Source organism: Temnothorax nylanderi, unplaced genomic scaffold (assembly GCF_030848795.1).
Source record: "Temnothorax nylanderi isolate EJ_2023f unplaced genomic scaffold, tnyl_v1.0 TNYL_tig0005_pilon, whole genome shotgun sequence".
NCBI classification, from domain to species: domain Eukaryota; kingdom Metazoa; phylum Arthropoda; class Insecta; order Hymenoptera; family Formicidae; genus Temnothorax; species Temnothorax nylanderi.
The window spans coordinates 928,700-941,366 of NW_027249067.1; the positions used below are offsets into that span (position 1 = coordinate 928,700).

Genomic DNA, 12,667 nt, shown 5'->3' on the forward strand with positions numbered 1-12,667 from the left:
GATCTGGGGGAGGGGGAGGACGAAACAAGGCCTCTCTGGAGGTGGAGGAGGCATCGCGAAACAATGTGGTGTAGCCGCGGAAGATCGATGTAACGTACGATATAATCTATAACGCTGCAACCCGGCACGCACACCGGCAATATAGGGACTGTCATTAGAAGCTAGGCGAACTGGACGGAGGGAGTCACGTGAAACGATCGTAAGGCTAATACCGACCGACGTGTTTCTGAGACTTGACGACGGTGGCGAAGGGCTCCGTGCAGAACTGCTGCCGGCTCAGATTATGGCTTTCCCTGTAATCCTCTCTCTGCGGGAGATAATGAGGGTGAGTAGGGTAATCAGACTCCGTGGTACCGTAGCCGGCGAGGTCGTACGGCTGGTTAACACCGTTCGCCGCGGCAGATTTCATCTGCCATATGGAATCCTGCGAATTGACGGAACCGCCGTTGTTGGAATTCGAGTAACTGTTGTCCATGTAACCCATATTCACGCCTGGGGAAAAAAAAGGGAACACGTGTAATACATTTGCATACCTTAACACGTTTTTACAAACGTAACGATGCGGTCGAAAGGGACATATTTTTTGCGGGGAAACTATTTTCTGTGACATTTACCGTTGATATTATGATTAGGTTGATGGTAACCGTATCCAGATTGCGAATAAGCGGGCGTCTTTGAATCTTCCAAAGCCAAGGCGTGATCCAGGCTGTGCTCCAGCGCTTTGTTCTCGGCATAATACGGTGGGGGTGGTTGGGTTTGCTGGCCGTTACCTGCCACAAGGCTCGGCCGGACGCTACGAAATAAAAGAAAGAATTCAATGAGCCGTGCCCTTCTTCACATTCGTGCCACGCGAAGCGACGCATCGTTTCGTATTCTTAATTTACAGCGAGCATTAGATTCGAATACTTACGCGTTCGAGTCCATTTCGTAATCTTTCGCCTTGGTCGCGTGTTTCCGCCGGCATCGGCAAAACAACAGCAGCAAGGCCGCGAAAAGTAGAAAAACTGCTCCGCTTACTATCAGGGCGATTAAAGTCGGCGTTCCGAGAGAGCCGGCTTGTGCGATGTACGATGGTCCAACTGTGAGGAAAAAGAACGCTTGGTGAAAAGTCTCGACACGAAGGTACAATTTCTAAAATAACTTCGTTTCGACTCTATTTTTATTTTAGAATTATATTAAATAAATAACTGTCGAAAAAAATATTTATTAAGTTGTTATCGTTCTTTCAAAAATTGGGCTACTTAATTATTACAAAAATTTTGCATTGTTAATAACTAGGGAAAATATAACCGTTAACTGGAACAAAAGTCCATTAAGCTAAAAAATATATGCACCTGCTTTCAAAATTAATTATTAAAAGGGCTTGTATTTATAAACTGCGAGAAGAAATAATTGTTGTAACTGACGGAAATTTCTATATAATGGAGATGTATTGATTGGAAATTTTTCGACATGATTTAAAGTAGCATTGGAACTTTCAAAAAAAAAAAAATTTTTTTATTGAGAGATGTCTAATTTAGGAATTAATGTGATAAAGTTTTAACTCTACAAATATTATAGAATTATTATTTTAATTAATTAATATTAAACTGTAAATTAATTAATTATTATATTCTAAAGCTTACTAATAATGCAATTTTTTTAGTAGTTTCGCGAGATAAATAATTTTGAAATAAATTTATAAACATTAACTCTTTTCCCTCCGATTATCCCGTATATTTGTAAAACAAATTACTTACTTTCGGCTTCCGCGTATTCACCGCATTTCTGCCGGTCTGCTTTGAGGCACAACCTAACTCTCAGTCGGGGTTCCGAGTCGGCCGCTTCGGGATCGTCCAATACTCCCTCTCTTTGAGTAGGTGCACTTCCGAGAACTTCGAGGGGCCACTCGTCGACGATTCGCCATGAACTATCCGAACCTCCGTCGAACTTCTCGATAGACGCTACCAGTGCCAAGCATGTAGCACCCACGTTAATAGCGAGCGTGCTACTTTCCGGATCGAAGCTAACTCTAAGCGGCGTGGGTATCTTGGCCACTGCCGTGGTGGCGGACACCTCGTCGGAATAATCGGAATGGTTTTTGGTATTGTAGACCTTAACCTTGAAGGTATAGGTCTGATGTTGCTCCAGATTGGTCACGTTACACGGGTTCGATCGCCGACAATCGAGCTCGAGCCATTGACCGGCTGGTCCTCGAGGAGGGGCGCAGTCCGGCGCGACTATCTCGTCACCACCGGCCACTCTTCTGTACGAAACGAAGTATTTCGTGATGGGCAGGCCACCGTCAAAGCCCAGCTGCCACAAAAGGGCGACGTACGTCGGCCCGATCTCCATGGCAGTAATATTGGTCGGTCTCTCCGGCGCTCCCTTAGGCTGCAACCTGATAGTGGACATGACGCTACCCTGAGCGTTGGCGGCGCGGCAGGTATAATCGCCGTAATCGGACTCGCGGATGTTGGTCATTCTCAGAACGGACGTGTACGCGTCGTAGTTGTCGCTCGTGGCGGTGATCTCGTAATGACCGTCGCTGGAGGAGCCCTGAAGGGTCGCGACGTTGGTACCGAAGCTCCACTGGAACTCGGGCTTTGGCCACGCTTGTACCTTGCAGGCCACCTCGGCGGTCTCCCGGAGATTGTAAGCCACTTTACCGTGCTGATGGAGAACTATGGGCTCGTGCTCCACCTTGAGCATCATCGTGGACTCGACTTTCTTCACCTCATTCACGAAGACGCAGGTGTACTTGCCGCGATCGCCCGCCACGATTTCGTCGGTCTGCGGACGAGCGTGACCCAGAAAACTCAGGGTGGAATTTACGGTTATTACGCTACCGTGGCCCTCCGACGCCGTCGTAATTACTTTGTAGAGCCTCTCGTCGGCCGTTAATTCTTGATCGTCCTTCAGCCAGCGCACGCTAGGCCGCGGTTTACCCTGCGCTACGCAGGATACTTGGAACGACGATTCGCCGACTCTGCGATAAGAAGACGTTACATTATTAGGACGGAAGATATATCTTGTTCTGCTCGCTAGAAGCTATTTCATTCGTCGAGCGGTGCATAGCTCACGGAAGAAATTTGTAGAAGAAAGTAGACGTAAAGTCCGCAGACTTTCTACAATTACATCAACGACGTTTCCCCTACGAGTTGAGAATTAAAGGGCAAAGGGAGATGAAGAAAAAACGTGACAGCCTTGTAAAAAGCGAATTGTCAGGGAAATTGCAACGAGAAATTGCTATTTCCCGTTGCATGTAGAATGAAACATCCAAAGCAGCGAATACATATCTCTAAAAATATTATTTCAGAAAATAATCTTTTCAAGCTTTTCGAAAGCTTGAAAGAGTCAAGGAATATTTAAAAATCGAACAATACTTAATTATTCATACCGCAGTTTCGCAAAAAATAATATTTTTCAAAATATTGTAATAATTGAATATTTTTCTGCTTCGAATAGAGAGACCAAGAAAAATTTTTATACGCATGATCCTTTTTACTTACTTCCTCGTGACGTGGGGCTGCAGCTTGGTGAGAATCTTGGGCGGCTGGTGAACAGTAAGGTTCACCGACGCGGCCTCGCCGATACCGATCTCGTTGATAGCGTGGCACTTGTAGGTGCCCTCGCTACCGAGGTGTACCGAGTCGATCTCGTACTTCGGGCCGGACGGTGCGGGCATTAGGATCATGCCACCCTCGCCCTCCTTCCACCACTTGTACTGCGGCTCGGGGTAACCGGCCGGACTGGCCATGCACGTGAGGATCACCCGCGAACCCTCGACGGCGACCGGCGAGTCCGGGGTCACTCTGGCCGGGCCGGGCTTGTGCCGCACCCGGATCGTCACGCTGGCGAAGGCCGAATGATTCCTGCGCTCGCCGCCGGTAGGGTGAATCGTGTTCACCGCGCGACACGTGTAGTTGCCGGCGTGCTCCGCGGTGACACGGGTGAGTCGCAGGATCGAACCACCCTGCCTGAACTCCGGCCGGCCGTCTCGCAGCCACTCGATAACGGTCGGCAACGGGTTGGCGGACACGTTGCAGTGAACGGTCACGCTGTCCTCCACGTCGGCCACTCGAACGGTGTCGCCTTCGATCGACACCGTGGGCGGATAGAGCACGTCCAGGATCAGGTAGGCGTCGCCGCCGCGCTTATCCATACCGCTGGTAGGCTGCAGCCCGTTGTCCGCGTGGCAGGTGTACTTGCCGACGTCCTGCAGCGTCACCTTGGGTATGACGTGCTCGAAGTTGGTGGCGATGAAGCTCCCGTCGCGCCACCAGCGTACCATGCCGACCCGCGGCTTCGAGTCCACATGGCACTTGAGGGTCGCGGTGCCGTTCACCTCGACCTTGAGCGGGTTCTCCGGACCGACGCTCACGCGTGGGAAGTAGTTGACGTCGAGCGTCACTGAGGCGTCCAGAGTTTCGCCTTCGCGCATCGCTCGGTTTCTCACGACGCACCGGAAGATCGCCCGGTCGTCCTCCCGCGTGGGCACGATTTCCAGGGTTCTGCCGGTGTGCATGAGCGTGGTGTTGTTGCCACGGTACCACTTCACCTCGGGCTCGGGACTGCCGCCGTAGGTGTTGCACTGCAACTCCAGCCTCTGGCCCTCCGTGGCCGCGGTGGAGGCCGGCGATATCGTCGGCGGACCCGGTGCCCTCAGCACCGTCAGGGTGATGTACTTCCTGTGAAGATCAGTACCGGTAATGCTGACCTTCACTCTGCACTCGTACTTGCCGTTGTCACGCTCGTAGGACACGTTCCTGATCTGCAGATCGTAACGGCCCTCCTGCAGGTTCATGAACACCTTGTAGTTCGGCGACAGCGAGCGGTCCTCGATCGCCGCGTTGTCGAGATTGTTGTTCGTGTGGGTCAGCCAGAAGCATGTGACGTTCTCCCGTGGGGGCGGGAATCGGCACTGCAGCTGCACCGTCGAGCCCTCGTGCGTGTCCATCTGCGTCTCGTCGACGCGCGCTCTGACAAGGTCTGAAACCAAAAAAAAGAATAAAACTCGTTAAAACGACGACAAACCGACTGAACTAATATTTTAGCGCAAAAAATTCCCATTAGGAAAAAAGCTGAATTTATTTTTCTTTTTAATGCTTTTTATAACTTTTTTGTGCATTATAGCCATAGGCGCGGTGACAGCATTAACGGGCGATCGATTGGCGTCATGGTAACCCGATAACCCGGTGACCCGATGAGGAAATCGACCGCAAGAGAGACGCTCGATGTGTAAGAATCGATCGGCCTCTCCATCGCCGAGCTTTACAGCTTCGCGCTCGTACACACATTTTCCATTAAGACGGAATAAATTCGCGGGGGACGCGCGAGCAGCTAGCCCGTCGAACGCGCCGCGCCGGCTGCGTGGGACCGCGATAATGGCGATACAAATTACCTGTCGGAAGTCAACCTAGTTTTTGGGTTCACCGACTCCCCCCCCCCCCTTGCCTGTGTGAGTTCGCCCTTTTGCGCAATTAACGCCGGAGCTGCGTGCCGTTTCGCCGGCGTTGACAATGCCGATTGTCGACGAATCGTACGTACTCTCGAGCATTAAAGCAAGTGAGGGAATAATACGCCGGCATTTAGCGACGCGAAAGGCGTTGGATATTCGCGCCGTGTCGCATTTACGAAATAATGAACAGGCGAAAACGGTTCGTCGCCAGCTACGGTTAGTCGGCACTGCCGAGCTGCGTGAATTCCTGTCTTTACGGCGACGACGACGACGACGGCGGCGGTGGCAGCGGCAGTACCGTTAGAGAATATCCGGAACGTTGGTATTCTACAGAGAAATTGGTTTACCCTCGCTCGTGTTTTCGCCGTAAACTATCCAATTAAAGCGCGAAGGATGACGATCATAAAGATTAATTTCGGGGAGAGAGGATACGCGGAAAGGTTTTGAGAAAATTTTATAACATTGAAATAACTCGTATTTACTCGGCCATTACAATGGCATACGTTCAACTTCAATGCCCACGTGTGTCTATAGAGACGGCACCATTGTAACGTGTGCTCCAACAACGAGCATTGAACGATCTCGTTCCTGTGTTTCTCTCTCTCTCTCTCTCTTTCTCTTTTTCCTCACTAAAATTTCGCGCGGAAATTCATAAAAAATCTATTACGTACAAAGCTGTTACACACGTACAGTCAATGTGTGTTACATCCGCAATTTTGTAATAGAATATAAAAAATGTCATAACACAAAAAAAATGGCCAATGGGAAAAATTTTTTTATATTTTACAATTGTAAATGTGTATTTAACAGGACAAATGGTTGTTAAACGTCTCCCATTTTGAAATAACGTTTGTTTCGTGTGCGTAAGTATTTGTAAGTTGAAGTTTGATTGTTGTTATATCTTTATACAGAGAGAAGAAATTAAAAAAAAAATATCAGCATTCCAATGCTGTTTGTGCGTTCATAGCGAACACGGTGGAAACAACACGTCATTCCCATCCACTTCTCCATCGCATCGTTACGTTTGTTCAGTGAATATAAATGGCAAAAATTACCAAATATGAATTTTCGGTAATATTTCATATAAATTGAAAAAGGAGGCATACATAGAATTCAGTTTTAATTAAAAAATTTAATCATAATCGAGAGTGAGAATAACGACGTAAAATGAAAAGGATATTGTTTCAAGAGAACGTCATTGATAATTTAATTTATAATTATTTTTACTCAAAAGATCGTTTTAATAAATATTTAATGGTGCAATTAACCCATTTAAGATAAAAATCATATTTCAAAAAAAGTTTTTGAACCAGTCGACGAAAAAATTAATCGAGCGAGAATATTTAAAATATGTATATTTAAAATATTCTTGATATGTGTATCAGTAATTTTTGTACGTTACACAGACGGTTTTATCATTATAAAAATCGATTTTCACACATGACACAGCATCATGGTGTTTCGCTATCGTAACGTAACATCGAATGTCGACACAAATCATTGCGAAAATCGAATATCACAGCGCGCGGTGACGTTGAAAACTAATAGTGCCGCACTGTCGCGATCGCCAAACGTCGCGATATTTACGGTGGACTCTCTCTCTCTCTCTCTCTCTCTGTTTGGTCACCGTTGATCAAAATTAACTAAACACCCACTCTCAATCGTAATCGACGATTGTACGACGTAAAAAAAGAACGTACGGCGAAGTTTCAATGGGAGCAGGAAATGTTGTCTATTCGACTGCTCCCACAGAGGAGACTCGTGGTACTCAACAATGAAGCTTATGACGTACGTTGCGGCGTACGTCTTGTCACGGTTTCGTATATTCAAATGGAGAAACCCTATGAGTCTCAGTTGAGGTTCATCTGTACATCTGCCTGTCGGACTTACCCTACCCCATTCACCCACGAACTTAGCCATTCAAGCTGGAATTTTCTACTTCGCCGTGAATAAGAATGCAGTATATTCAATATATCAATGTTAATAATTGAGAACGAAATGGGAACCTTTGCAATATATACGTATTCAGGAATTATTACGAAGTAACCGAAGGACAGATAAGTTTCGAGAAATGAAAATTTCTACAAGCAATCGCGAAGTAAGGAGGCAGGATAACGAACGCAATCTTATTTTATCATTTTACTGTCGAGCGTAGGAGAGCGAGTAACGGGGATTTAAATTCTCTTCCGCGAATCTCCGGAGACATTTTTATATCAGATATTTCTTCGACGAATTCGCCGCTCTCAGTGAAATAAATCTCTTGACCTTTTACGACTTCTCTCCGCGATCCGTGCGGTGCGGAACCTACTTCATCGTAGCGGCAACACTCGCGGAACACGCGTTCGCATTATACCGTACTATCGGCCACGAGGCACCATCGAATGGTCGGAAGCGGCCACGTTTCTCGCGGCGAGCGTATCTCTCGTCATTGGGTCGCGTAACGGTAAAACCGCCGCGGTCGACTCGACTCGTCAACGCTATTGAGGATCGTCCTCTTCCGCCGCGCGCCATTTTGTGTTTGGAAATGTTGGAGCATCCTGCCGCCTCTCTTTCCAACTCGTATTTCGCGTCAGCGACGTTTTTATCTTTGCCCCTTTTCGATTTATTCGCCTACGAGCCATTTCATCCTCCGTTCATTCGTTCATTTTTTTCACCTGTTCACCTATCCGTTCGTCCGTACGTCCGTCCGTCCGACAAATTCGCTCGTATATCCATTCTTCGTGATGTGCATTGTCCTATTAATTTGTCTCGATCTTCGCTCGCATCGTTTCCATGAAACTTTTCTTTCCCCTTTTCCCTTGCTGATATTCACTTCGGTACGAATCTTTACTCGTTGCTTCCTCGAGAACGCGCCATTACGATATTACATTTTTAGACGTGAATAAGTTCTGGCGATTTTTAACCGCGCTCGAATATCGCCAAAGTGATTCGAGATAAAAGAATCTTTTCGAGTTTCATATGTCTTGCTATAAAAAATAAGGTAAAAATAAGATCTAGTCTAATTATTATTTATGCGGCAATATAGATCAGAAAGTATCAGGTTATAACACTGAAAAGTGCAAAATTGTGTTTGATTCTTTTTCGCTTTGCATAGAAATAGAGTACTATTAAGCATCATTGGCACTGTATTAATATTGCAGTTTGAAATAATGTCCGTCTACTTTCGGAGTAGAACGTCACAGTTTCGATTATTAGCCAATAATGGATTATTATTAGAGCAGTATTGATCACTGAGGCAACGTTGAACCCGTTTAACGGTATCGGCAGTTTTTCCTTAGGTTTTTAAAAGTTGTGAAGGCTGAGGAAGAAAAATGAAAGAAGTTAGATGGGATATGAAAGATCAAGAGAGGAAGTTCTGCAAAATTTAATCATCTTTTGGATTTAACGTTGTTCTTTGAAAAATCAATGTGAAATCTAAAATATCGCGGCAAAAACCTCTCTGAACTGATATAAATGTCTAATGGCTCATGTTTGCGAAAAAATGAGACCTTTTTCGCGCGGCGGTCCAGATGGCAAAACTGGCTTTTTGTTTCTTTCCATATCGATGCTTTGCCAAGCTTTCCGGCAAAATTATGCCTTTATATATGATTTCAATATATCTCGTTTCTCTCCTCTCTCTCCTCTCTCGTTCTCTCTCTTTCTCTCTCTTTCTCGCGAACGTCGCGTCGATATGTCGCAAGTGTTGCTATGATTTGTCGTCGTAAGACGCTTTCAGAGCGACTTTAAACCGTTAACGTTGTGTGCTCCGCGTACGGAGTGAGTTATGTTGCCTGACAAAATCAACTTTCCTCGGCAGGTTATTCCGCTCTGTTCTATATTTTCCTCAAAGAGACTCTTACTTTTGCTTAAATCCATTTCTAAGTAAGTTTCGTCGAAAGTACCTGCTCGATTCTTTGCGTGCGCTACGCGTTGCGTGCACCGATTTCTCCGCGACAAGATACGGCCGATTAAAAATGGCGCATTAATCTTTTTTTACCGTACAAGGATCGATCTAACAATAAGAAGTAGAGCAAGAACTTGCAAAGGCTGTCGACACTTTTACCATTCGTCACTTCTCGTGGTCGCGGTTATCGGCCTCTTCAATCGTTTATTCTCAAATCGGAACGTCTAACGTCATTAATATTAAATATCTGCGCGATTGAAACTCGCAATCGGAAATCTACCGGTGCATTTGGAATGATTGCGAGCGAAAATTTTGCAAATTTCTTACTCTTATACGAAAACCGTTAGCTTCCGGCCGCTTTAAATCTTCTTTAAATCGCTATTGATGCCTGTGACTGAAACTGGATAGATCTAAAATACACCGTAAATTCTTAGGTTTCTGCTTATGCCGCGATTATGCGTGCCGCGAGAAACGGGGTGGATGAAAGCGGCGGCGCGGGCGGCGCCAACCCCTATAATATATCTTATTGTCGTACGCTTCTCTCACCCCCCCTTCCCCCGAGTCAGTCGCCGTCCCATCTTTATTCAGTCTCCCCCGGAATCGCCTCTCTCGTTATCATCCCTTTGTAGTTTTACTCTGTGGCTTTCCGCCTTTTTGTCAATTGCGCGACGGCGGATCTAAATTAAGGTTTTGTCCCCCTTCCGTCTCTGTCACACTAAAACTTTCTCCCATAATGAATGTTTAACCGCGAGGAACGCATGTTGCGCACGTCGATTCGCATAACGACGCGTTGTTCTCGTCGAAAGTATGACGAGCTATAACGCCAATGTGTATAGCGCATCCTATTCCTATGCGCGAGTATCACCTGCTGTATATTTCTATGTATAGCAATATTATCAACGTACTGCACGTACGTGCATCGCGAGCGCGTAGGAGATGCGCTTTTACGTAGCGACGGTTATGCAAACATAGGAGAATTATCTCCGATATTTTGCCGTACGTCGAATATCGATGTCGAATAAATAATATCGCTGACGGAAATATTCTGATATTGCGCTCTGTCCCCCAAGCATCAATATAATAGAGGACAATACCAAACAACACATACGTGACGTTTTCTTTCAGGACGTGACGTCCTGCGCCGCCAGATGGTATTAAAGGACAGGATTTAAAATTTTATCAATTCGACTGTAACGACGTTATAACGGCGTTATAACGAGTCATTCTATTAGTTCAGTTGTTACGGCGGCGGCACTTGTTATGATGCGTCATATCGCGCGACCGCGGCGCAGATTCTGCGCGACACAGAATTCGAGGAGTATTGCAAACAATTTGCGCGGCGCGTGACGCTCGGTGGCGGCGGCGGGACAACAAACTTTCGACAAATTAATGGCCCGATAGACGCAAAGCTATATCCCGGTAATCGATATTTATGGCTGCGTGCGCCGGCACAAATGAACAAAGCCGGCCGCGTATATCACCTGAGGACTGGGAGTAATTAAGACAGCGCGTAATGCATAACGGATAATTCGCGTGACATTCAGACGAGCGACGGCTCCGCCGTTTCCCAGTTTTCCCACCCCGTGACGAACGCCGTGCGTTTCTCTCCTTGTCAAAAACTTTACGTGTATAGTACACATTGCGTGGTCCATGATTACCGTACGGTTCCTGAACCAGTAACGCGGAATCGAAAAGAAAGGAGGAAGATGACAGTTATACCGTTTCCGTCCTCGCGATATATCTTTTTAATTGACCGCTTGTTGCTGAAGTCATTATCACGAAATGTCATCTACAGTTAAAAAGGCAAATACTCTCTCTCTCTCTCTCTCTCTCTCTCTCTCTCTCTTTCTTTTCTATGGGTCTGAGACACCCTATATAGTGTGGCATAACGAGGTTACGCGCAATACGGACTTGCGTAAATACAGCTTAGTCATGCAGGCAGGTAACACACAACAATCGCGCCGATCTCTCGTAGGTGTTCGATCGTGTGCACACACGGCGCACACCTTTACTCTCCAGTGTGCCAATTGCGAAACTGTTAATACTGCATAATGCAAGATGTGGCGACATACAATGTGTCGTGTACGTAATAGATTTTTTCGGGAACCCCGTCCAGTTCTCCGTAAGGAAATTGCTCCCCCGTCCCGGGAGAGAATAATAATGAGACAGGAAAGAATTACGGTACAGATAAAAATTTTAATTTACGGATATATAGTTACGGAATTAACGAAAAAATGCGATACAGGAATGTTCAGATTATATTAACTGTTCAAATCGCAGCGCTCGCATCTGCATTCATATATTCGGAATTAAATTTCTTTTTCAAGCGCTCCTGTAAAATTTGGCCGAAAAATGGAGCGGAGCGTATTTCGACTTTCGATGCTAAATTTCAAATTTAATTAATCTCGGAAGTAACATGCGGCATATTAGTTTGAAATCAGGCCGCACAAAGTTCAGGTGGGCTCGACGTAATAGTCTGCGTGTAACATGAACATCTCTCGCTAGTTTCGAATACGTCAGCGGTGTATATGAATTTTCAAGACGCGCGTTGCGCCATTTTAAAACAACCAGCTCGATATTTGTCGCCGCGCGACACTTGTGCAATATTAAGAAGATACCAGGATTAGCCAATTGGCGTTAAGTAAAAGCGGTCGTGTGCATCGATCGGCTATCGTGGCAGCCTCTGGGCAGAGCTGCAATTTCGACGTGAAGGCAATTTCTGCGACGTGTTACTCCGGCGGACTGCGAAAAAGTTGTAGAAATCATTATCTCGTGGCAGGCGATAAAGGAAGCGATCTACAAGAACGCGCAGATAGAACTTCGGATAACGGACGTTTACGTGACTTACAGCGATCTTACGAGCGTTATTCGCCCAGCTAGTGCGGAAAAGGAAGAAGAAGAGTTTAATATCTTTCGTATTTAGCTTAAAGTACAATACAAGGGGAGAGAGAGCTTGCGCGCGTTGCGCGCTTTGTATTTTTCTCGGTCGGGTCTGCGCGCTTTTGTGCTCCTTGTAAGAATGAAATTACATTACAAGTTATATTGCCTCGCACTTATCTTATTATTGGTTTCTCGTGATATCGATAATTCGAATTGCGGATCGCTGGAGCTACTTAAATATAGAGCTACATTTTAGGGTTCATTTTCATTATAGTCGCGTTAAATCCTTTGTAAAGATTAGCTAGAAATTCCACGGATGACTTTACGCTTGAAATTTCGTTCGGTTCGCGCGCGTTCGGAACGTATTCTACTTGTTAACGGAAACTGTTCCACGTTCAAAATCTGCCTGTCCTGCCTGGTAGGAAGTGAAATTCAACACGTTGTCGAAGGAATGCCACGTGGTG

At 46.1% G+C, this 12,667-nt stretch overlaps 1 protein-coding gene across 3 annotated transcripts in view; it reads right to left on the reverse strand.

The window, feature by feature from the left end:
• Window positions 1-12,667, reverse strand: part of Ed (hemicentin protein echinoid) — a 228,477-nt gene that overhangs the window by 5,668 nt on the left and 210,142 nt on the right. For all 3 annotated transcript variants that reach the window (XM_071712358.1, XM_071712365.1, XM_071712352.1), the window contains 5 exons: window positions 3,492-4,971; window positions 1,740-2,968; window positions 911-1,079; window positions 615-793; window positions 217-492 (listed from right to left, as the gene is read on the reverse strand). In XM_071712358.1, the coding sequence (XP_071568459.1) occupies window positions 217-492; window positions 615-793; window positions 911-1,079; window positions 1,740-2,968; window positions 3,492-4,939 (3,301 nt within the window). In that variant the 5' untranslated portion in view covers window positions 4,940-4,971. The remainder of the gene's footprint in view (window positions 1-216; window positions 493-614; window positions 794-910; window positions 1,080-1,739; window positions 2,969-3,491; window positions 4,972-12,667) is intronic.